At 44.2% G+C, this 26,302-nt stretch overlaps 1 protein-coding gene across 7 annotated transcripts in view; it reads right to left on the bottom strand.

Moving 5' to 3' along the window:
- Nucleotides 1–25,840, bottom strand: part of Smim3 (small integral membrane protein 3) — a 38,549-nt gene extending 12,709 nt beyond the window's left edge. The window contains exons 1-2 of one of the 7 annotated variants that reach the window (XM_021229868.2): nt 18,230–18,792; nt 17,215–17,349 (exon numbers count right to left, since the gene is read on the bottom strand). Coding sequence is in view for 2 of the 7 variants with exons in the window: in XM_040741766.1 (XP_040597700.1) it covers nt 9,919–9,965 (47 nt within the window). In the remaining 5 variants the exon portion in view is untranslated. Of the gene's footprint in view, nt 1–9,918; nt 10,359–17,054; nt 17,190–17,214; nt 17,350–17,829; nt 18,182–18,229; nt 18,793–25,682 lie in introns of those variants that run through there. The other 6 variants (XM_040741768.1, XM_040741770.1, XM_013116737.3 and 3 more) reach the window with 6 other exon arrangements.
- Between the last annotated feature and the right edge of the window lie 462 nt (nt 25,841–26,302).

The following is a 26,302-nucleotide window of genomic DNA, read 5'->3' as shown; positions in this document are numbered from 1 at the left end:
TCTTTTTTTTTTTAGTTTAAATTTAGATTAGAAACAAGGTTGCTTCACAAGTCAGTTCCAGGTCCCTCTCCCTTTCCCTCCCCTCCTCCCGTGCCCTCCCCCCAACCCCTCCCATTATCCCCTCATTTCCCCAGGGAGGGTGAGGCCCTCCATGTGGGTGTCCATAGTCTGTCATTTCATACACGGCAGGGCCTAGACCCTCCCCCAAGATTTTCTTAAGCAACCAAGTTCTTTGGCAAAAGACAGAATCAGTGTAGGAGGAGACATGTAGGTGCGTACAGAGGGGGTAATAAAAGGCGGTGCAGGAGAGAGGCACGCTGTCTTTCGGGCTTCCGGTCCTGTAGTGGAAAGCTGCTGATTCCCCTTGGTTGCCAGTTTTCTCTTGTAAGTAATTACCACAATAGTTACCTATACCCTCATCAAGTGTGTCGTTTATCATTACACAATGTCATCGCATTAGCATATCTAAATCACCTACTTTTCATAAATTAAAATTTCTCCTGTTGGTTATCAAATGACTTTTTTCCTTTAGTTTAAAATGGACAAGATAAAACTTTTTTTTTAATGGCTTTGGCTGTTCTTGCAGGGGACTCAGGGTCAATTCTCAGCACCATCTGTAACTCCAGCTCCAGGGGATCTGATGCCTTCTTCTGGTCTCCACAGGCACCAAGAACATATATGGTGCACAGACATGTGCACAGGTAAAACACAAAAGCTAAACTGTATTTTTAAATGCTGCTTCTGAAATAACTTAATTACCCATAGTGATTCTCTCACCTCCAAGAAGCATGGAGAAGTGAGGTTTCCCTTCAGACTTGCCAAACACACAATCATAAAACTTGTACTTGTGTAACAAATCGTATTTGGTTAAAAAACACTGTAGCAAGTTTATATAGTGTTTGTATTTGCTTAGTGAATGCAAATATTGAGTTTTATCTAGCCTTGCCCCATATCTTCACAAGAGCTTCACAGCAATCCTGTACGGGATGTGGGGTGTATCTGTTTCCTGCTGTGGAAACCAGAGGAGTTAACTAGGCAGGGATCTAAGCTCTGAAGTACGAAGAAGGATTTTGCTAAAATACCTATCAGTTTTACAGTTAGCCTTTCTCCAGTCCTTCTCCAGAGGGACCTACGGCCTTTTACAAGGGCAACTATACACTGGGGGAAGGAAACAGTCAGGCTTTCCGGGGCAGGCCTCTCAGACACTGGTTCAGATAACACTGACTCCAGGAGACCTCAAGAAACACTGTGGTCTTCCATTTAAAGTTGGGGCTTATAGAGGTCAGGTGATTAATGGAATTTGGCTGACATCTGACTCACAGTGGGTCCAGGGTCCCCAGACTCATCCTGTGATTATTTCCCCAAGTCCAGAGCATGCAATTGGGAGCACTACACTTAGAAGCTAGCAGAATCCCCACACTGGTCCCCATTCCTGTGCTTACCACTGCACTAAAGCTCCTCCCAGAATCCACAGCAAACAAGCAGGCCTGGCCCAGAGGTACAAACAGCGCTGCCTGGCTTACAAGCTGACCCATGTCAGTCCCACCACTCTCTTCCCAGGGCAGGGTGCCGGTCCTTACCATTTCTGGCCAAAGGCCATTTCAGATGTAGGAAGAGTTAAGACATTGCAACCTAAAGCTACCAAGATGTCCAGTTCTGATGATGGCAAAGCAAACCATGGACCAATCCTTTCTCAAAACACAACTAGAAAGACAGGGGAACATCAGTGCAAATGTGCTAAAAACAGACAAAATAATGAAGAGTTACTAGGAGACCATCTGGGAGAAGACAGAAATCAAAGGAGAGCTTGGCAGCTAGGGGTAGCATTTTCCCTCATGGAGAATGGAGACTGAGAAGTGCTTCTGGCAGAGTCAGGAGGATGGGGGAATGGGAGCCAAGCCTGCCAATGAACAGGGGATGGGCCTTGGAACTGGAACTAGAGCTCTCAGTGTTCCCTGTGAGCTGGAAGCACACCAGCCTCCCAGGAATCATGGACTCTGTGAGCTAGCACAGGCCCTAAAATTGAAGTCCTGTTAATCTGAATTTCAAGCATCTCCAGGTAAATGCATCTTCTTGGACACAAGAGCATCAGACATTTCAGGGTGTCATTAACATACAATGTCCAGCACAAAACCAAAATGACCAGGAAGGCAAAGCAGACAGTTCAGCATGGACAAAACCATCAAAACAGCAGAAAATAAAAAGCCGGGTCAAGCATAGCAGCTTGTCTGTCACCCAGCACTTGAGAGACAAAGACAGGAGGGTCAAGTATTCAAGAGTGGTTTTGCCTACGTGTGTTCAGGCCAGCCTGGACTCCAAGAGACACACTAACACTACTCATTACTATGTTTAAAAAAATTCAAGATTGTAAGTTTGCCAGAGAACATGAAACAGAAAGAACGTCTAAGATTTTCTACAAAAAAACAAATCAAAATACTGGAACTAATACATGGTTAGAAATGAAAAAATCAATATACAGACTCGGCAGCACACATAGTTGAAGAGGTAACTAAAAGATTCACCACCAGGAAAATTACTTAAAATGAAGCAGAGCAAAACCAAAGAACGGACAACACCAAGCCAACAAGGGACATGGGACACGGTGACAAGACACAATGGCTACAAGGCACAGATAACTGGAGGTGTCAGAGTGGTGATGGGGGATGGGATGGGAGGGGTGGAGTAGAGGTGAGGGTGGGGGTACAGAAATAATAAGTCTGAGGAAAGACATCAGTCCATATACTAAATCTCCAGAGACCCCACGAAGATAAGTAAAACGAAGTGCATTACAAAGAATCTGTTGAAATCCAAAACAAAAGTAAAATAAGACGCTATCTTCAAGTGAGAAACAATTGACTGATTGCCAACTTTGTAATAGAAACAACACTTAAAAGCAGAATGGGTCTTTAAACAGGTGAAAGAGAAAAAGCTTCTGTGACTTATGGTGAATCAGGATATTTCCAGACAAAAACACAGAAATAAAATATTCAACAGCCATACTGAACAGCAAAAGAAACCAAAGTAATGTACTTTGATTTTCTGACAGTATGGAAGAAAAAAAGAAAAACAACAGTAGACTTGGTTTAATCAAAGATAAACGTCATCCTTGGAGTAGCCATTAAGGAAATTTAAGTATATTAGGGGGGTGAGCAGAAACCACTTCATTTCGCTTTTTCCTAAACAGTGTCAGAAAATCAAAGTGCATATGTATTGTCAGACAAAGAAGACTTCCAGGCTAAAAGCAGGATACCACAAAGATAAAATGATTTTTTAATATCTCTGTACATAATCTCAGAATTTTAAGGAGAAATAGTCAAATTCATGGAGTGGGAGAACGTTACAACCCAAGTCTCCCAATCAATGATAAAACAAAGGTTTTGGGATGCTTTTTTTTTAAATAACTATGGGACACAAATGTCTTAAGTTAATGGCTTTCTATAATATATTATTTCAAACAGGAAAATAAGGCTGGGGTACTGCTCAGCTGTAGAGTGTTTGGTTGGTTTGCATGGAGCCCAGATTCCATCCCTAGCATAGAAAAAAGGGAGGAGACGGGAAGGAAGAGGCAAGAAGAAAAAGGGGGAAGGCAGGGGGCAGGAGAGGAAAAATAGCTTAGTAATTGCATTAGAATACAAGAAAATACAATATATACAACTATAAATAAGATGTTGCTACAAGGTAATCATCCCATAGAGAATTCTAAGTTGATCTCCATGAATTCTATCTCCTAAGAGTATCCCAATTACACAGTAATGTGGCCTAAGGTTCCGTCAGCATTGATGTATGCAATCCTGTCCTTGCTATTTCAGCCCGTTGGCTTTAGTCCCAGATGCAAATAAAGTTAATAAAGACAATAAATAGGTAAACCTTGAAGGTTATTCATTCTCATTTAAGTAAGGCTCTAGAGGACTCAGGGCTAATAAGATTATCACAATGAGCCTAATGCAGTCAATAGGAAGCCCTTTAAAAAGAGGGTTAGAGCCAGGCAGAGGTGACACACGCCTTTAATTCCAGCACTCAGGAGGCAGTGGCAGGTGGATCTCTGAGTTCCAGGCCAGCCTGGTCTACAGAATGAGTTCCAGGATAGTCAATGCTACAAAAGAGAAACACTGTCTCAAAAAGGGGGAGGGCAGGGAGTAGGTAGGAAAACAGCCAGGAAGAGGCTGTCCTCTAGGGCCTATGACTTCTGCAGCCATGGATAGATGGTTAAGTTTATAGTACAAGGCACAAATTCCTTCCTAGTGCGTGGTCCTTAAGTCCAATTAGACACGTTAGTTATCTCAAGATAACTATTACATAACTGGGGATATACTTTTTTTTAGATTCATTTAATTTCATGTGTGTATGAGTACCACGTGCATACCAGGTGCCCACGGAGACCAGAAGAGGGTATCAGATCTCCTGGAAATGGAGCTGCAAGCAGCTATAAACTACCATGGAAGTGCTGGGAACAAAACTCAGGTCCTCTAGAAGAGCAGCAAGAACCCTTTACTGCTGAGCCATCTCTCCAGCACACACCTGCCCTTAGGGACACTGTGCTACGCCAGCCATTGGGGCTCGCAGACTATACAACTAGGCAGAATTTTGATTGTTTTCTCTCTTGGCAGCTTGCACAGCGCCTTCAGATCCTATGGGAGTTAGTCCTCAGTGTGGTGATATATTATTTATGATTTATTAAAGCTTGCCTGAGGATTCAGAAAGCAAAATCAGCCACAAGCCATAGAAGCCAGGCACACACCTTTAATCCCAGCAGCCAGAAGCTAGGAAGTGGTGGTGCACACCTTTAATCCTAGGACTCAGGATTAAGAAGTAGACCCATCTCTGTGAGTCCAAGGTCACTCAGATCTACACAAGATCCAGTCCTAAAGAGAAACAGCTCACACAAAGATGATCTCAGCACCTGGGATCACACCTTTAATCCAAGCACTACAAGGGTATAAGAGATAGGAGCAGGGTCTTCAGTAGTGAGTATCAGGCATTCATTCTCCAGCCACATTGAGGATAGGAAGACACTGAAGTCTCAGGATTCTCCAGTCACACTAAGGAGAGGTTACAGTCTGAGGTTTGATGAGAGCTAGTGGAAACAGGATCAGCACATTCAGTCTGAGGTAGAGGTAAGGAGCTAGTGGCCAACTTCTTTGCTTTTCTGATAATCAGCTTGAAGTTTGAAGCCCAATATCAATCTCAGGGTGTGGACCGAGTTTCTCACCTGGCCCCACAGCTGTTTAGCCCCAAATAAATATACAGACACTTATATTAATTATAAACTGTTAGGCTGATGGCTTAGGCTTCTTACTGGCATGCTCTCTCTTAATTATTAGTCCATTTCTATTAATCTATGTATTCTACATGGTCTTATCTTACCGGAGAATGCTCCAGCATGTTACTCCTTCTACTGCTCCATGGCATCTCCCTGATACCCTCTCTCAGTCCTCTCCTCACAATTCTCCTCATCTGGTAGCCCCGCCTATTCTTCCTGCCGGGCTACTGGCCAGTCAGTGTTTTACTCATCAACCAATAAGAGAAACATATATACAGAAGAACTTCCCCCATCATCTCAGTCTTTTTTTTTTTTTGAGCAACATCTCAGAAAAAAAAAAGGCTTCCAGGTTGGTTGTAGATCAATTCTTCAAAGTTCTATGTCCAAAGCATGTAGTATCTTCAGTAACAGGATCTTATCTTCAAGTTCTGGGAGGCAACCAAGGACAACGGCCATCTGTTTGGGGAGTCTACTGGATTCCCCTGACCAACAACTCTGCCATTTTCCTAACCAATGTAATGTCTAACTGTATCCTAAATATTAGTCCTTATACTCACAGATAAATCTAGCTCTTACCTTCATCATAGAAGCTGCTTTTTGAAAGAGGAAAAAATGAGACTATTACAGAAATCCACAAGTGGTTAAAATGAGGAGAGCAAGTGACCATAGTGTTGCAAGCCTCCATTGACACATCCACAGTGCAAGCCCTACACCTAAGCTCAGGGAGGGAAAAGCACAGAGGGAGCAGAAAGATTGAATAAGGTTCAGGATTTCTCTGAGGCAAGACACTATGAATTTATACAGCAGAAGGCCACCAAAGACGGCTTGGATTCATGACCTATTGAGGCTAAGATAATAAACTTGTTGCTTTTCAACACCAAGTTTGTGATAATCTGTTATATATCAATAGCAAACCAATATGGTAACACCACAACCACCAGATAGTTCTCTAGAAATGAAATGAATGGCTTCTAGACACGCACAGGCTTTAGAAATCACTCAGTGTAAAACATGTAACCTACCATCCATTTCACACAGGGTAAATGATGGCCAAAGAAATGAAATGAGTCAAGCCTGGTTGTTCATGCCTGTAATCCCAGCACTCAGTAGCCAAAAGCAAGAAGATTACAGAAAATCCAAAACAGCCTGGCCTGTTTAGCAAGTTCCAGTTCCAGGATAGCCAGGGCTACATACCAAAACAGTCAAAAAAAAAAAAAGATATGGTCACACAAGCCTTGAATTCCAGCACTAAGGAGGCAGAGACAGGCAGATTTCCGTGAGTTCAAGGCCAGGCTGGTTTAAAGAATACACCTACATGGGGATCCAAGACCCTCACACAGACATGCATGCAGGCAAAACATCAATGAACATAAAAATAAATAACCAAATAGTGAAATATAATTAGGCAATTTTTAAAAAAGGAAATGACTTGCCCTGGTCACACACAAGTTAGTGGGAACTGAGACAACTCTGACCTCCCAGTTTCCAGTAGTGTTTCAAATCCTTCTGCCATCTATTTTGAGATGAGAGCTGGGGAACCTTAAGAGCAGAACCTCTGCCTCCTGAATGCCAGGATTAAAGGTGTGTGACATCATGACCTGCATAGTTCTCTTTCTTTTCATATATATTTTTAATTGAAATGGAGTTTAAATGAAATAGAATGACAGATAGCTTTGCCTGGATTCCAGCTTCTCCTCTACATCCCCTCTACTCAGTAGATACTGAACAAACATTTTGAACTCAACAAAGCCCTGTGATCTTCTATTTAGAGGAGGTTATGGAGCCAGGCTGTGGTGGCGCACGCCTTTAATCCCAGCATTCGGGAGGCAGAGGCAGGCGGATCTCTGTGAGTTCGAGGCCGGACTGGACCGACAGCCTCCAAAACAATACAGAGAAACCCTGTTTCATAAAAGAAAGAAAGAAAGAAAGAAAGAAAGAAAGAAAGAAAGAAAGAAAGAGAGAGAGAGAAAGAAAGAGAGAAAGGAAAAGAAGAGGTTATGGAACTCTTGCAAGTGCAGGGAATACTTTAAAAACCAAAGGGAATATAGAAGGACCCTTTTCTTTACTTTTACACTATAAATGGATGTTACACACTGAGGCCGACGGCTTGTGTTGAAATGTGGGCCCACTACCTTCTGGCTAAGCAAACTTAAGTATGCTAATTGAACTTCCTCATGCTTCTATTTACTCAGCTGAAAGCAAAACCAAATATGGGGAAAGTATCTGCCTCAGGATTAAGAGAATTATCTCAGATAATCACACACAGCTCATAACAGCTCTCACAGAGTAAGAGCTCTACAAATATTAATTCTTATCGTGATTGGAAACTCCTGTCTTTAAAGAACTATTAACCTAAACAAACATCCTCCCCTCCTTCAATTAAAGTATGTTAGCATCCCAGACTTGGAAAGACTCGTACTTTATTAACAAAGGCAACAAATGACGCTGTGGTTCAGATGTAGTCTGCCTACAAAGTTCCTCAGTGGAACAGCACCCAGAGGTGGTACTGCAGGGGGCAGGTCATAAATAAGATTACCGGACACCACTTTCAGCCAGTGTCATGCTCTCAAACCTCTAGGACAGCAATCCGAATAAACCTCTTTTACAACTAATGCAGCCTCGAATGTTTTGTTATATCAATATATCAACATAAAGCCATAAGATAATTCAAACCAAAGACTTTTTAAATCAACCAACACAATTAATAAACGGATTTATTTCTCTGGTCCAAGTATGAAACTGGTCATTCAATCTAATTGGATAGTGATGGCACTATAATACTAGAGACCAAGGAGTATGATTAGACGTCGATAAATAAAAGTTTTTGTCCTTAAGGGAGGCAAGCTGTCAAGTTGGGCATATTTGACACACATCTTTAATCCCCAGTTAAAACAAAGAGGTGGGTGAATCTCTGTGAGTCTCAGGCCAAGCAGAGATACATAGTAAGACCCTGTCTCAAAAAAAAAAAAAAGGTCACTGTAGACTGGAGATGTAGGTCAGTGGTAGGGGACTTGCCTAGCATGTGTGAGACCCAGTACTGTAATTAAAAAAGAAAGCAGGCTGAGAGATAGCTAAGTAGGTAAGGTACTTGCCTTATAAGCATGAAGACCAAGTTCAGTCCCCAGTACCCATAGGGAAAAAAGGCAGGCAGGCATGGTGGCACATGCTTGAAATCCCAGTGCTGGGGAGACGGTGACAAGAGGATGCTTGGGGTTGGTTCCAGTCAGCCTAGCCTACTGGGTGAGTCGCAGGTCATCAAGAGATGATACCTTGGCAAAACAAGATGGGGTGGCAAGATAGCTCATCAAGTAATGTCATTTGCCACATAAACCTGGTAACCTGAGTCCAGTCCATGGAATTCTAGAACAAACAGATGCTCAAAAGACAGTGGTCCTCATTCTTCCTCTCTGCCTAAGAAAAAGAGGACTAGACTACAAGGCAAGGCATTTTTATGTGGGCCTAAGAGGACAAGCGGGGATTTAAGAGGAAGGAAAGAAGAGAGCTGGGCTGAGCAGGGCAGACCACAAAGCCCACAAGTGATGAGCTGCAGGATGTGTGGAGTCCTGGCATCTTCAGCAAAGGCTCTGCCTCTCCCAGCATCAGTTCTCTTGCACGGGGGTGTGGCACAGCACCTGGGGAAGTCAAATGAACTAGTGGGCGTAATACACCACTGTCGTTTGTTGCTGCGGGGTATCTGATCACACTGCATGAAAGGCGCCTTCTGATTGGTTTTAAAAAAGAGCTGAATGGCCAATAGCTAGGCAGGAGAGGTTATCGGGACTTCTGCGTAGAGAGAGAACCTCAAGATGAATCTAGGCACCCAATAGACGCCAGCAAGACATGGAGCAAGTTGGACATACAGAATGAAAGAAAGGCTGCAAAAAATAAAAGCATGCAGCAGAACATAGATTAATATAAGCAGGCTAATTTAAGTTATAAGAGCTAGTTGAGAGTAAACCTAAGCTAAAGGCCAAGCTTTCATAATAATAAGTCTCCGTGTCATTATTTAGGTGCTGGTAGCTCAAAAGAAAGTAAGAAAGCCTGCTACAGTAGTTGAACATAAAACACCCAGGTGCTACTGAGAAGTGGTGGAAACATTAAGAGACGGGGCCCAGTGAGAGGTCTTCCAGTCTTTGGGGAACGTCTCTGCGAGGACAGAGTCCCCAGGCACCTTCCCTTCCTCCTTTGTTTTTTTTTTTTGTTTGTTTGTTTGTTTGTTTGTTTGTTTTTCAAGACATGGTTTCTCTGTGTAGCCCTAGCTGTACTGGAACTCACTCGAACTCACAGAGGTCCAACTGCCTTTGCCTCTTGAGTGCTAGGATTAAAGGTGTGTGCCACCAACACCCTTCTTTTTCTCCCTTTCTTAAAATGCCTCCCACCTGCCATGCAGTGAGCAACTCAGTCCACCACACGATCCCCCGCCACAGCATGCTGCCTTGTCATGGAGAGCTGACCATGGTGGGGAACTCCAAAACTATGAGCCAAAGTTTATTACCTCGGGTGTGACAACAACAGAAAGCTGAGGGACACAAGCACTTAGGGCAGTGCACAGGACCACAGAATTGACCAAATGAACACAGAAGGGGGAGAGGGAAGACACTTTTAAACGGGGTCAGAAGTCCCAACACTAGCTAGGAGGCATTGGTGGTCTAACTGACCTGAATCCATGGAGGCCACCACAGTGATAAGTTTGACAGCCTTCCATGATCTGTCCCAAGCCTTGACCTTCCTCTGAAGCAGCTGACACTCAACATGGGAATGGAAGGGAAGAGTTAGCATTTGAGAGGTTGCCAGTGGTCATCCAACTGGTTTTACCACAAGGACCTGCTGAGGAAGGAGGCAATAAATGAAATTACTTCCTGCTAGCAGGCAAGCTTAATTACCCCACAGCACCAGAAAAAGGCAGATAGAGGCAGGTGGCATCCTGCAGGTGTGGCCCTCATCCAGCTCTGCCAGAAGTCTGAGTGGGGCAGCTGCTTCCTCTCCACCGGACACAGAGCAGAGAGGAGACAGCTCTGAGTCACTGGCCCTGTGGGTGTCTGAAGATGTGTGACTCCAAATATCTTTCAGAAAGTAAATCATGGTGGTGCATGCCTTTAATCGCAGCACTTGGAAGGCAGAGGCAGGTGGATCTCTGTGACTTTGAGGCTAGCGTGGTCTATATAGTGAGCTCCAGGACAGCAAGGGCTATGTAGAGAGAGAGACCCTGTCTCAAAAGAAAATAACACGACAAAGGAGAAAGTGAACCATGAAGGCAAGGATTTACCAGCATTGTGTCTCTCACAGGACCTCTAAGGCTCTATAATCTATCAAAGTTGAGATTTTCCCAGAAGAATGTCTAAGACAGAGAAAGCAACCCAACTTCAAGAAGGGTTACACCACTACCTTCAGCCTGAGGCACCAAATGCCTAGGACCTACCAACTTACCCCACTTGCAAGTCTCACTTGCTCTCTTCTTAGAACGCTCAATCCTGGTTTCTATGGAAATACCCCCAAAGTTTTTCTAGACTAACTCTATTAAAATACCACTTACACCCACCAGCCATTCTTCTGCCTTATCGTGTTTTGTTTTCTTCACACAACTTCTGGAAGGTTGTTTGGTTGTTTTGTGTATGTGTACACATAATGGGGTGTGTGCCATGGTGATCACATGAAGACCAACAGACAAACTCTGTGGAGTCTGTTCACTCCTTCCGCCTTATACAGTTTCCAGGAATTGAACTCAGGCTGCAAGGCTTGCCCACAAGCTCCTTTAAACCAATGGGCCATCCCAGCAACCTTGTTTTGTTTTTGTGAGACAGTGTGTCCTGTAGCCTGGTCTTAAACTCACTGGCTTTTTTCAAGGTCATCCTTCTGCCTCACCTCCTTAGTGCTAGGATTGCAAGCATGTGCCACTATACCTAGTTTATGTGGTACTGGGGTGTCTTAGCTAGAGTTTTACTGCTATAACCAAACACCATGACCATAAAGCAAGTTGAAGAGGAAAGGGTTTATTCAGCTTATACTTCCACATCGATGTTCATCACTAAAGGAAGTCAGGACAGGAACTCAAACAGCAGGATTCTGGAGGCAGGAGCTGATGCAGAAGCCATGGAGGGGAACTGCTTACTGGTCTGCTTCCCCTGGCTTGTTTAGCCTGCTTTCTTAAATTCCAGGAACCACACACAAGGGACTGAGCCCCCTCCCCCCACGGATCACTAACTGAGAAAATGTCTTACAGCTGGATAGCATGGAGACATTTCCTCAGCTGAGGTGTCTTTCTCTCTGATGACTCTAGCTTGACACGCAAAACCAGCTGGTACATGGGGATTGAATCCAGGTGTTGGTGTATGGTAGCTAGGCCCTCTACCAACTGATCTACATTCTGTGTATACATGTTTCACAATCTAAAATAAGCTTGCTCGGCACTTGTTGATTTCTTTTTATTGGCTTTTACACCTGGCAGGCTAACGATGTATCCCTTTGATCTCTTCAAATGAAGCCTGTGAGAATGGAAGCCCTGTGTTTTATCTATTGCCTCATCTTGATTATCTATCACAGGGACCAGCACATCATAGTACCAATGATAGAGAGGATGCAATGAGAAGGCTGGGCAAGTCACATTTGACCTCAATCCATGGAATTGGCAGAGGAGGCCCAGAAAGAACTGTGACTGATGCAGAAATTTCAATAGCCATCAAAGTTGGACTGCATCTCCAAAATAACTCAGTCTCTGAGTTCCCCATTTTCTGGCCTCTCTGTACATTCAAAGATTATAGGGACTCCTTTCTCTTCCAGTCCACCCTGTACCTAATGCAGGACTGGCCTTTTAGAATCAAGTCCTCTATGATTTCCTCTTGTTTGACATGCTTGAACTGGTGAGCATAAATTCCAGTTTAACTCCATGCACCACAGTAGGTAGAATGAGCACAAATTCCAGCTTAACTCCATGTACCACAGTAAGTAAGATGAGCATAAATTCAAGTTTAAGGCCATATACCACAGTAGGTAAGTATGGCTGAAGGGTGCTCACAGTGTCAGTTTTTCTCTGCTCTCAGAAAAGGATAGGGAGGCTGGGCAAAGAAGAGCAGTTTCCAATGCTATGTCCAGCATGAGGACATCCCAGACACCCATTAAGTCTTAGAAACAGCAGCTCCCTTCCCATTGTATAACAGTTAGCTTCCAATATTTGCAAGCCTGGTATAATCATTTCACCAGGGAAATTTGTTCCAAATAAATGGGCCAAAAGGAGAAATGAGCAAGGGACATAAAACATCAAAAATGGGACTTGAATCAAATCATAAACCTTTCTCTAATTCCCAAGATCCTGATGAGGGGCACTCTGTTCTCATCTCACCCAAACTGATCTTACTTCTCCAGAATTCCTAAAGGACTGCTGGCTTGTTCATTGCTTGAGTTTCTGCTCCTCTGTGGCTAGAAAATGGAAAAACACAGGCTATTTATTTCAGACATCAGAAAAGCAGCCAGAGCCCTTCGAGACTGCATGTAGACTGCATTTGACCAGCCAATCATAGAGTTTCAGAAACCAACAGCAAGCCAGCAAAAGAGAAAACACAGGCCAAATCCACAGCATCCTGTTGAAGGCAGTACCATCATCCATCATTACACACCAGTGACCTGAATACTGCTGTGTGCTGGCTGACAAAGGAGACTTTCCATGAATGCAGGGACTCTGTGACAGCCACAGAGCACAGAGCAGAGGTGCTGAGCCTGTGCCTCCCCATGAGATACTAAACCAGACAATCTCCCAAAGATTGTTTCACATGCATGACATGCAGAAAAATAGACCCAAAGTATATCCATGTCTTGGTCTCCTTAGTAATCGTGACTCACAGGGTGAGGCCAAGAGAACACAGGTAAAAGAGTTTGCGGATAGGGCTCACATTAAGGGTGCTGCTACAGAGAGAGCACCCTGGTATACCCAGCTAGACCCAATCTATCACAGAAACCTCTAAAAATCAAGTGGGAGGATAGAGAAGGGGTGGTTCTCAACCTTCCCAATGATGCAACCCTTTAATAAGTCCCTCATGTGGTGACCCCCACCATAAAATCATTCCATTGCTACTGCATAACTGTAATTTTGCTGTTATGAACCACAATGTAAACATATGATGTTTCTGATGGCCTCAGATAACCCCTGTGAAAGAGTCGCTCATCCTGGGGTCGTCACCCATAGGTTGAGAACCACTGGGTTAGAAGGGCTGTGGGAAGGATTGATCCATTGCTGGTTTGAATGAGGAAGGCAACTGATAGCCAAAGACAACAGCCCTGTCAGCAGAAGGGGGTGGCCTTCTGTTTACAGCCCAAGAGAAAATGGTGACCTTGGGCCCACAAACAGTGGGAGTGACTTCTGCCAACAACTCAAAAACGGAAACACTTCTACCCTCCAGCCTCAAGAATGGCAATCCCACGATGTCTGATTTTACTCCCATGACACCCTGGCGGACGCTGACCCATAAAGCTCTCCCGGAATAAAAGTGTTCAAAGTTGCCAAATTTAACTCTGGTAAATCGGGTCTGGAGGATTTGGGGAGTTGTTGTTGTTGCTGTTTTTAACCCATTCTTTACTTTTCTTTGTTGTTAGGGAGAGAGGGAATGTACATGCCACAGTACAGCATGTACTGTGTTACAGGTCAGAGGAAGCGCTGGGAAGTCTGTTCTCTCCTACAGTGGATTCCCAGCATCAAACTCACAAGTCATCAGGCTTACATGGCAAGTGTTTTTACCAGCTGAACCATCTGGCCAGTCCTCTTTTCTATTTGTTTTTTAATTTTGTGTATATGTACACAGGTTTATAACTGCCTGCAAGTGTGTACACATGCCAGCAAGCCCCGGGGATCTGCCTGTCTCCATCCACCCTCCACTCTTAGCCCCCTACTCTCCTACTCCCCCACTTCCCAATGCCCAACACCAGTGCTGGAATCAGAAGCACATACCACCACACCTGAGTTTTTTCACATGGACTCTTGGACTTGAACTCAAGTCCTCATGCTTGCCTGACAAACACTTGACCTGCGAGCCATCTCCCCAGCCCTAAATATGACAAGTTACCAATGGTGCACGACTGGCTCCTAAGTAAATTCCGCTTTCTGACTCTACCTCAGTTTTGGTATCAGTAACAACTAGAAATGAAGAACCAGAAATTGCTGAGGGTCTGGCCTGCTCTGGGAAATGGCTGTTCCTGCTGCTGCCACCCTACCAACCACACAGCTCTGCTCTACTCCTGTTCCAGGATGGCCTATGGCTGAAGAACATTAATAAAAATGCAGAAAAGAGTGAAACAAAGAATGAAGGGTGGATGCAACTGGAGATAATCATGTTAATTAATGGATTCCAGGGGCTGGTGGCACAGCTCAGAAGCTGACAGCACTTGCTGTCCCTGCAGAGGACCTGAGTTCAGTTCCCAGTACCCACATCAGGCTGCTCAGAACCACCTACTACTCCAAGGTGCCCACACACCTGTGCACAGACACATATACAAATAAATAAAAAGAAAATATTCCGAAGACAAAACTTGTGCATACTGGACTTTATACAATATATGTACACAGTTGATATGAAAGTAGAAGCAAAGGTTGTAAGGAAAGGATTGTGAGTGTGGGAGAGAATGCACTCATAACACAATATACACTTCATGAAAGTAGCCTTATGTAACCCAATATGAAAGTTTCGGTAATTTTAAATTTTAAAAATGAAAACACAGAGTAGTCTTTCCAAAAGCCCGGTGCTATCTCCAAAAGTGACGAAAAGACCAAGTCTCTTGTTTTGCCACATCCAACATCCTTGACCATACCTCAGAGCAATTAAATGAAGTCTAGGTGACAAGAAGGAAGCCCCGACACTGAGTTAGGATTTTGGGGACCTAAGAAGGCAAAGTACAACATGTTGATCAGCAATGTCTGCCTAGGGCAGGAGTCAAGAGCAGCAACAGGGGCCGGGGAGATGGCTCAGAGGTTAAGAGCACTGGCGGCTCTTCCAGAGGTCCTGAGTTCAATTCCCAGCAACCACATGGTGGCTCACAACCATCCGTAATGAGATCTGCTGCCAGACAAACAGGCAGAACACTGTACACATAATAAATTTTTTTTAAAAACTTAAAAAATTAAAGAGTAGCAACACATGCCAGACATGTGCTGTCCTTATTGATTCAAACTAATTCAGGAAGCATCGTTTACTTTTCTCCTCCTCCTCCCTCTGTTACTCCATTTGCCTTGATTTTGTGTGGGGGTCACCCGCAAGTCATATCCAGTCAAGCAATCAGAATCCAAGTCAATGGATACTGAAGCTGTATCTACATACAACAAAAACTGTAAGCACACAGTTTGAATCGGGTACCGTTATCTAATGTGTATGCAGTTCTGATTCTGATCCGTTCCCCTCCTGGCTGCCCTGCACTTAACCAGAAAGAATGTTAAGGGTCTCGTGGTCCACAAGTATACGGGCTGACTAATTCTCAGTTTCTTCTATGTCATCCTGCAGCTAATGCAAGATTTGATCCCCGTTTCTTTGGGGTCTGGAGAAGTTTGCAAGCTAGATACTGAAGCCAGACTGTCCGATATCACACTGTACCCTGCCACTGACTTCCTGTGTGACCATGGATGAGTTACTTTCTCCAGAGCTCACTTATTAAGTGGAAGGAATGACAGCAGAATTGTAGTAGAGACTAAATGAAAGAGTATATGTAAAAGCAGAGAAATATGCCTATATCACAGTAAGCACCAACTGATATCGAGTAGGATATTATCATTCCATCATTCCGAATGTGTGGCCAGGCAAGGGGACTGGGGTGTCACAAGGTGCAGTGATGCCAGCATCTGTCCTTGTCTTAGTCACTGTTCTATTGTTGGGGAGAGACACCATGACCAAGACAACTCTTATAAAAGAAAGCCTTTAACTGTGGCTGACTTGCAGTGTCAGTGAGTTGGTCCACAGTCACCATGGTGGGAAGCAGGCAGCCATGCTGAGAGCTTTACATCCTGATCCACAGGCAGCAGACAGAAAGAGACACACTGGGCCTGTCCTTTTACAACATCAAAGCCCACTCCCAGAGACAAACTTACTCCAGCAAGGCCACACCTGCTTCAATCTTCTTAATCCCTCTAATTCTTCACAAATAGTTCCACTCCCTGGTGACTAAGCTTCAAATACATGAGCCTGTGGGGGCCATTCAAAACACCACACTCCTGTAAACCATGGGGATGGGGAGTTTACTGGTGTCTATCTTTATAACGCAATAGAGGTAAAACACTGGTAAGGCCAAGCAAAGCAAATATCCTGTTTCCTTGGAGACATCCAGTTCACTTGTATGTTTTAACCCAGACAGAAGAAACAGAGACATGTTTTTAAGATGAGATCAGAATACAGCTGGGAAAAGCACCTGAGGTTGCCTTGGCCCCTTCCCCCCCCGTTACGTCACCCCCTGGGGTCTAGCATCTGACCCAACCACAGAGTTTGTTCTTTGGTTTGTGTCTCTGACACTTTGCCACAGCTTTTACTGAGTTCTCCAGCTACGCCAAGGGACAGAGGGGGGGACTCCCCAGACTTTTTGCGCAACAGAGTCCACATTACTAAGGTTCTGAGGGGTCAGTTTCAGGAACTCTGTCCGTATAGCATGACTTGTCACCCTGCGGTGTGACTCACAAGCCCAGGATGACTGGAACAGGAAAACACTTTGTGGCTTTTTCAGTTCTCACCACAGCGCTCTGTGACAGCCTAAAACTCAGCTGGACTTTCTTGTGTGCATTCAGACAGTGGTGAGCGTCTTACCCAACCCAGAGAAAACATGCTATGGTTACCACAGACAAATCGGCATCTGTCCCACTCCACTTCCTCATTTGACATACGAGGAAGACTGGGTACAGAGAAGGGAAATGCCCAGTCATGGCAACACTGACATCTCCTGTTCTTCCCATTCCACGCTGGGAGGCCTTCTGGTCCCTCGGACGATTTACCCACCGGGCGGTTCAGCAGATCACAGCGATCCTCTGGCCAGCTTTCATAGGCGAATGACAGCAGCCGCCCTTCCTGGGCTTTGAGTAATTTAGTATTCACTGTCTGCCCATACACCAAAGAACTGCCAGCCACAGGATTCTGCTAGGCACGAAAACAAAACAAAAAACAACAACAACAACAATTTAAAAAAAAAAGCAGGGCTGCATGAAAGCCCACCCAGACTGCTCCATCAGAAACTCCCTGACACCTGCACAGATTTTGACGGTTCACACCTTCCATCCTTTACTCAGTGGGTCCGGAGCACCGACTGTCTAACAGGCCCTGTGCCAGGTCCTGGGCATGCCCCCGAAACGAGGACAGACGGCTGTCCTTACACTCAAAGAACTGGAGAGTGACTGAGAGGTACAAAATAACCAGAAACTAAGTTCTAGCTAACAGAGCGGATAACCTGGAGAAGGGAGTTTGGAAGAAAGGTCCCTCTCCAAGATATCTTGTGTTTTTATTTGCTTCTAGTCTGAAAGGATGTTACACACACACACACACACACACACACACACACACACTCCACTGCGACTAAACAGTTCACTGAGACGATGGTGAAGTAACTAGAGGCAGTACCTAGGTTAGAACCCAACAGTCCTGAAGACAAACTGCCGGTTCCAGATATTCCGAGCTCTGACGACCTGTTGTTTCTGCGGATGCCCAACCCTTGCGCTGTGCTCAGGCGCACCCGAGCTCAGGAGCTGAGCTGGGACGCCCAGCCCGGGTGGGCAGGAGCCGCAGAGTCTGAGGGAGAACGGAAAGGCAGGAGCAGGGAAAGCCTAGAGAAGCCCATCTGCGAGTGAGCCGGGGTTCACCCACGCAAGCCACGGTCTGCTAAGAGGCCCAAGACTAGGGCAGTGGAGGTAAGGGACAGGAGTAGGGAAAAGAAACTCAGAAGTAGCAAGGCAGGAGACGACACGGGGTAAGGGCTACGTTGGGCAGTATCCCACAAGAGACACCCTTCGGTCTCACTCACCCTCGATCCGATCCCGATCCCCACTTAGGCTTTACAAGCAGCAACCGGTGCTTTTCCGGGTCCCCAGGATCGCAGGGGATCCAGCAGCTTCAAGCTACCCCAGCTCTGGAACCTCAGCCCCGCTAGCGCCGGGAACGTGCTCGGGCTCCAAGTCCGGGAGCGCGCAGGAGTGGCTGGGATGCGTGCTCAGAGCCTCACACGGATGACTCTGGAATGCACGACCGCTAGGGACCGCCCCGGAAAGACCGAGCCCCCAGCCTCAGCGCAAAGCGTGCTCTGCTCCTCCCAGCCTCCCTAGGACTGCTATGAAGAAAGGAACCTGGAGACGCTCAAAACTGTGCGGCTCCCCCGGCTCAGTACACTCAGCCTGTAGGCTTAAACAAGTCATTTCATTTCTCGGGGGGACTTCTGCCCTCTGTGTGCTAAACAGAGGGGCTAGCCTACAGCATGTCCCCAAGATCCTTTCCAACAGTAGTCTGTTTGGATTCAGGCTGCGCCAAGTCCTGCATGTAAGATCTTAAGTAAGATCCTTTGCTTTCTTCTCTGTTCTGTTAAGCTGGGGTAGCAGCACTAGCCCTCTTATGAAAACAGACTTAAAAGGACCAGTGCGAAACTAGTTGGTGGCCTGCCATAATACACCTCCCTGTATTGTTTATTTTGTGATAACACGGAAGTCCAAGGTGATCTACACTCCATTAGAATTCAGATCTCAAAGGCTGCCGTTCACTCTTGGCTAGTGACCCACTTTCTGCAGAGGACAGAGCCAGCTTCGCAGTCTCCTGTCCCATTCTGTGATCCTGTGATCCATGGGATGAAAGGGACTTCCATTCATCTTTTTTTTTTTCTTTTTCTTTTCTTTTATTTACTTTTGAGACAGGGTCTCTCTACACTGGCGGTCCTGGAACTTACTATGTGTACCAGCTGGCCTCGAACTAGCAGAGATCTGACTGCCTCTGCCTGGGATTAAAGGCACATCAGATTTCCATTCATCTTCTCATTCTACAGTATTGCCTTCCATCTTACTTTTATGAAGGGTGGGGCACACAGGCAGAGACTCCCAGCGCCTGAAAAAGTTGTGTTTCTTCCTTTTTCTAATGCATATAGCAACCATGCTGACTTGCCCAGGCTGACATTTGATCTGGTGTAAGCCTTGCCTTTTATCTCCCACACACACACACACATACACAGTTTCCTCCCACTCAGAGAGGAGGTCAGCAGAAATGGCAAGTCATTACCAGAAACTTTAGAGCCAGGGCCATGAGGATGAAAGGTATTAGCATGAAAGTAACTGGAGGAAAATTCTAAGAGTGCAATCCAATTCAAAGTGTCAAAGGGAATCATAATACAGAATGGTCCCTTGTTACTGCAACAGGATGGGGTTAGTAGTAACTTCAGGTGGGCAACTAGTAACTGAACATGTCCTGCCATGACTGTTGGCTTCACTCCTTGAGAGTCGAGACCCAGGGCTGGAGCCAGCAGTCAGGTGGTGTCTCTTCCATTTGGCAGGGTATCAGGATCTTTAATGGTTGTCTGCTCTGAGACCCAAACAGGAGGTCAAAAGAGACTAAGTCTTGAATTTCCTACCAGAAGCATATGGCATTGTCTGTTGCCCAGCTGGACTGGTCTTGAACCATAGCTGCAAAACACTCTGTCTTTTCCCTTAGGCACACATGAATATTCAATTGTGGGGATAACAAGGTACATTGGGTTGGAAATTAGAAAACTCGATTTCTGAGTATGTCACTCATTAGTTAAAGGATCATAACTGTCTTGCTTTCTTCACTTGTAAAGTAGTAAAATGAGAACCACCCATCCATCCTGTCCAATATAATTATGAATATAGATTCCATTCATGTGTCTCTTTACTTAAAACTTGATTATCTCAACGTTCTAGGCATAAAGAAGACAAACTCTTTACATGTATCTTGCTAAGAAATAGATCAAATGCAGTCTCCACAATAGAGTACTGCCCCTAACTCTGTCTTGTCTTCGTGTTTTATGATCTTTGTGGTTTCACAAACTGATATAATTATTTCTCATTTATTTCTTCGGAAACTAAAATTCAAAAACACTGTTCAACAAGCAAAACTCACACACACATATACACCTTTATATACTGTTTTTGTATGCTTGACAAATCTTTGAGTTTTTTCATTGTATCTGTTCTACTTACCACCTCATAAAATGCAGAAAGAACATGTCACTCTAGGAAGTTTTATTACAGTTGCTTTTTAACTTTTGCTGGCCAGCTAAATGCTTCTGTATTTCATATTCATTGCTTGCCCAGAGTTAGCTCTGTAAGGGCACCGGAGCAAGAGACACTGATTGTGTGCTTTATATGGATCATTGAACCAAACCAAGAATGGAAATATGAATATTACATTTGTGAATGTGATGAGAATGGTTTGATTTATCAATGAAACCATCAATAAGGCAAAAATTGAATGAGCGAGTTGTAGAAGCTTGAGAAAAAGAAGATTCTGCTCACGTTGGTTTACAGTCCCTCCAGACTCAGAAACCACAATGAAACAATGAAATATGTTAGAGTTTCTATTAATTAGCTTTGTAAGATTTTTAGTTGGGCCTAGTGGTTCACACCTTTAATGCCAAGGCTGACTACACAGACTCTGTCTCAAAAAAAAAAATCTTTAAAGGAAGTGAATTCTTTATTGTCAATTGCTATACTGTTAATTGCTACATTAATATAAGAGTAGGATTTTTTTCTCTGTATTAAAATGACAAAACTTGGCATGGTAATACAGGCCCTGTAATCCTAGCACTCAGGAGGAGTGCTAAGCTGGGTGCCAGCCTGGGCTACTGTTGGGTTCCAGGCAGTCTGAACTACAGGTGACACTTCATCCCCCTCAAAAATTTAAAAAAAATTTAAAGGAATAGGAAAGATTGTTTTAAAATAAAAAATCATGTCTAAAAAATTGAAGGAATAAAGAGAAAGTGGTCCTGTTACTCACTTTGTTATTAACAAGAGATGGTAAAAACTATTCTTTAAATTCTGTGTAATATGACCAAACAGGAGTAAGTTTGTGGTCTTTCTGCTAACTTTGTCATACCTTTGATTATTTAAAACAAACAAACAAAAAGCAGGAGCACAGGTCCCTCATTTCAGAAATAATTGAAGTTCCTATAATTACCCCTTCAGTAACATTTATCTAATAATAGGGTGTCGTTGGTCTTGTTAATAGTTACCGTAGTTGCAGACATCTATGTTTCTCATGGTAGTGACTGTTCTCTTCTGAATATTACTTTATGTTGCTTTCCCAAGATCACTCCCTGGCTAGAAGTGTTGCCCAGTGGCAGGGCACTTGCCTACCACGCATGTCGTCCCGGATTCTATCCAAATACTACAAAAAATAAAAAACCCTCAATGCCTAAGATCAGCTGCAGAATTTAGGAAGATGTCATTGTGAATGTGTTTTTATATTCCAGCTATCCTTGAGGATTCCTTCCTGGATGAATAAATTACTAAGTGTTGTGGAATATTATTTTAAGATGTGTTACATTTGCTTATGCTATGGAATATTTATTTAATGATGCAAAGGTGTGTTGCATTGTTTTACGTTTTATTTGTTTAACTCTGTGAAGCTGTGTTACTTTGCCTATCTAAAACATCTGATTGATCTAATAAAGAACTTAATGGCCAATAGTTAGGCAGGAGAGGAACAAGCGGGGCTGCAAGGCAGAGAGAATAAATAGAAGGAGAAATCTTGGGACAAGAAAGATCAAGAAGGGAGAAAAGGAGGAGAGGAGAACTCCAGGGCTAGCCACCCAGCTACACAGCAAGTCTCAGAGTTAGAAGTAAAGAAAGAAATGCAGAAATAGAGAAAAATAAAAGCCTAGATGCAAAAGGTAAATAGGATAATTTAAGTTAAGAATAGCTGGCTAGACAGAACCTGGAAGCAAGCTAGATGCCCCCCAACTGAAGAATAAATAGAGAAAATGTGGTACATTTACACAATGGAGTACTACTCAGCAGGAAAAAAAAAAACAATGGAATCTTGAAATTTGCCAGCAAATGGATGGTACTAGAAGAAACCATCCTGAGTGAGGTAACCCAGTCACAAAAAGAGAAACATACTATATACTCACTCATATATGGATTTTAGACATGAATCAAGGGAATGTCAGCATACAATCACACTGCCAGAGAGTCTGGGAAACAGAACCTTCATCCAGCAACTGATGGAAGCAGAGACAGATACCCACAGCTAAACACTGAACTGAACTCCTGGAATCCAGTGACAGAAAGGGAGAACTGATGGAAAAAGGAGTTAAGACTGACCTGGTTTAACCCACAGAAACAGTTGACCTGAACAAGGGAGAGCTCTTGGACTCCAGACTGATGGCTGTGTGGAAAGCATGGGCCTGACCCAGACCCCTAGAATGTGGATGTCAGTTAGAGGCCTAGGTAGTCTATGAGGCCTTGGGTAGTATTTATCCCTGGTGTACAAATAGACTTTGAATGCTCATGCCACAATATGGGAGGCTCTCTCAGCAGGGACTCTTGGGGGAGCAACTAGGCCCTGCCCTGGATGAAATGACAGTTACTGGAGATCTACCATGGAGGGCCTCACCCTCCTTAGGAATTGGATTGGAGATTGGGTGGGGGACTGGGTTACCTGGTGGAGAGGGCGGGGGAGGAAGGGAGGGAGAGGGAGCCGGGATTGACATGTGAAACAAACTTGTTTCTAACCTAAATTAAAAAAAAAAAAAAAGTCCTTCTTCTGGGCTGGAGAGATGGCTCAGAGATTAAGAGCACTGTCTGCTCTTCCAGAAGTTCTGAGTTCAATTCCCAGCAACCACATGGTGATTTATAACCATCTTTAATGAGACCTGGTTCTTTCTTCTGGCCTACAGGTATATTGTATAATAAATAACTAAATAAATCTTTTTTTTAAATATCCTTCTTCCAATCTATGCCTAGGTTTAGATTTCTTTGGTGGAAAACTTGCACTGCCAAGCTCTAACCTCTCCACATGAGGCCCAGGACCCTCCTTGTATTATAAATAAAAACCCAGCAGAACCCCACTGTTGCTGCTCACCTGTTGATTTGGCATGGCTACGTACCCTTTTGGAAAAGTAAGGAAAACTTTTTTTTTTGAAACTTAGACCCAGTTCCTAAGAAAAAAAAGAAAAAGTTTATTTCTTTTATTTTTATGTGTATGGTGTTTTGCCCATATGTATGTATGCCTGAGGCCTCCAAAGGTCAGGAGAGAATGTCAGATTCCAGGGAACTGGAGTTACCTGTGTTTGTGAACCACCATCTAGATGCTGGTAACAGAATCCCAGGTCATCTGCGAGCACAATAAGTGCTGTTAACCACAGAGCCGTCTCTCCAGCCACCTAGACACATTCTTTTTTTTTTTTTTTTTTCAGTTTAAATTTAGATAAGAAACAAGGTTGCTTCACAAGTCAGTTCCAGGTCCCTCTCCCTTTCCCTCCCCTACTCTGGTGCCCTCCCCCCAACCCCACCCCCCCCCCCCGTTATCCCCTCATTCCCCCAGGGAGGGTGAGGCCCTCCATGGGGGTGTCCATAGTCTGTCATTTCATACAGGGCAGGGCCCAGACCCTCCCCCAAGAGTTCAGGGTGAGAGTGCACCTCACATTGTTGGATGGGAGTCCAAAGTCCATGTGTATACTTGGGATGGGTACTGATCTGCTGCCCAACGCTCAATAGATTACCTAGGCCTCCTCACTGACCCCCAGATTCAGGGGTCTTGATCAGCACCTAGACACATTCTTACGTGTAGCGCTAGGGACTGAACACAGAACTTAGAGAGCAGGTTAGCTACTGCACTATGGCCAATGCCCAGGACACATTTCTTTACGACAAAATCAACAACCCTCTACTGGCATCGAACAAGAAAGACTCACATTGCTAAACGTACTTATGAAACCGAAGTTAGAGATGGAAGATGGAACCATGTTACAGACCATTTAGAAATTAAAAGGATTACAGGGGACACTACTGTGACTAACTCTTCTAATTTAGATAAATGGACAAATTCCTAGAAAAAAATAGTAATTGCTAAAGCCAATGGTGGTGGTTTGAACAAGAATGCCTGCCCCCAACATGCTCATGTATTTGAGTGCTTAGTCAGCAGGGAGTGCTGCTACTTGAGAAAGATTAGCAAGTGTGACCTTGTTGGAGAAAACTTGTCACTGAGAGTGAGCTTTGAGGTTTCAAAAGCCCAAGACAGGCCCAGCGGCTCTCTCTCTTCCTGCTGCCTGAAGATCTGGATGTGGAACTTTCAGCGGCTTCTCCAGCACCATGTCTGCCTGCAGGCTGCCACGCTCCCCTCCATGCTGATAATAGACTAAACCTCTGAAACTGTAAGCCAGCTCCAATTACATGCTTTATTATAAAGAGTTGACATGGTCATGGTGTCTTTACAGCAATAAACAGTGACTAAGACACTGACTGAAGAACAAACAAAAAATCTGAATAAACCCCAAATAAAGAGACTAGATTAATAATTTAAAACAAAAAGCACCCTCCATAAAAATCCTAGAACCAGAGTTCTCTAGAAGAACAGAACTGATAGAATGAATGTTTATATGCAATATTTATGAATAATATTAAATAATACACATTGCAGTGGCATGCTGTGGTCCCACTGCTCAGCAATGGCTGTCTACCAACAGCCATTCAGTCTGTGAGGCTGAATGTCTCAGCTGGTCTTCAGTACACTCCAGAATCCCAAAGAAGTGTGCTCTAATGCCTGGGAAGGAAAGAACTTGCCATCATGAGTGAGGGTAAGCAGACAAAGAGCAGGTACTTACTTCTCCCATGTCCTTTGTACATAGACTGTTACTAGAAGATAAGCCCCAGATTTAAGGTGGGTCGTTCCACCTCAAAAGATCCAGATTTAGGGTGGGTCTTCACACTCCAAACAATTCAATCAAGAAAAATCCCTCACAGGTGTACCCAGCCTCTTGGGTTTTATCAAGCTGACAACCATGAATAGCCATTACAGTGGTTAAGAGCACCTACTGCTTTTGCAAGGACCCAAGTTCAGTTCCTAACACCCAGATGGTGGCCCACAACCAGCCATAGCCCCAGTTCCAGGAGATCCCTCTCCTAACTTCCTCAGGCTCCTGCACACACTTGGTGCAAATACATGCACCCATGTACACACACTCAAACGAACATAAACATAAAATAAAGACATTTTAGAGCCCAGGACCAGATGACTTCACAGACCAATCTACTAAACATTTGAAAAATTAACATAGCTCAGTGACTCTTGGATATGCTTCATTCTTTCCCTCAGTCCTCTTTCATCCTATTAATTCCTCTGCTTAAAGCTATATTAAAACATCCCTCAATAAACTTCTCCTCTGATTCATATAAAAATAATATGACATCAGTTTTTCCAAAAGGACAGAAGTGAATACTTATGATTTTATTACTTTTCTTTCTGCTGTGACCAGATACCTGATTATCTAAGGCTCCTTTGGACTCAGTGCTTGAAGGCATCATGCAGCCCTGTAAAGAAGCACAGTATGGACAGCAGCTGCAGCAGGGTCACAGGCAGGAGTCACATTGCATCCCCAGCCAGGAAGCAGAGAGAGAGGCTGGTGCCCAGCAGGCTTCCTTACACCTCTTTTATTCAGAGTTGGCCATTTAACCTGGAAAATAACGGAAAAGGGTTCATCACTTCTATTGTATGGTTCAATTTTATTGTGTTTTAAAAATTCATTCTGTGTGCATATGGCTTGTGTATAGGAGCAAGCATGCAAAGGCATAAAAGTAGGTCAGAGGACAACTCTCAGGAATCAGTTCCCCCTTCTGGTCTGCAGGTCCTGGGGACTGAACTTTGGGTCTCAGACTTGACAGCAGGTGCCTTTCCCTCCTGAGCATCACACTGGCCCTCTGTGATCATATTTTTAAAGATGTGAGACAGGATCTCAAGAGACCAAAACAGTCCTTGAATTCTTGATCCTCCTACCACCGCCCTCCAAGTGCTAGGATTACGGTCATGCGCTACCAGGCCTGGCTCACAAACAACTTTTGAAGTTTGTCAATATAAAAGTGTACTGATAAGAAAAACATTC

Source organism: Mesocricetus auratus, unplaced genomic scaffold (genome assembly GCF_017639785.1).
Source record: "Mesocricetus auratus isolate SY011 unplaced genomic scaffold, BCM_Maur_2.0 Super-Scaffold_6730, whole genome shotgun sequence".
Lineage (NCBI taxonomy): Eukaryota > Metazoa > Chordata > Mammalia > Rodentia > Cricetidae > Mesocricetus > Mesocricetus auratus.
The sequence above is the reverse complement of the archived record's forward strand: the minus strand, read 5'-3'. Positions and strand labels throughout refer to the sequence as shown.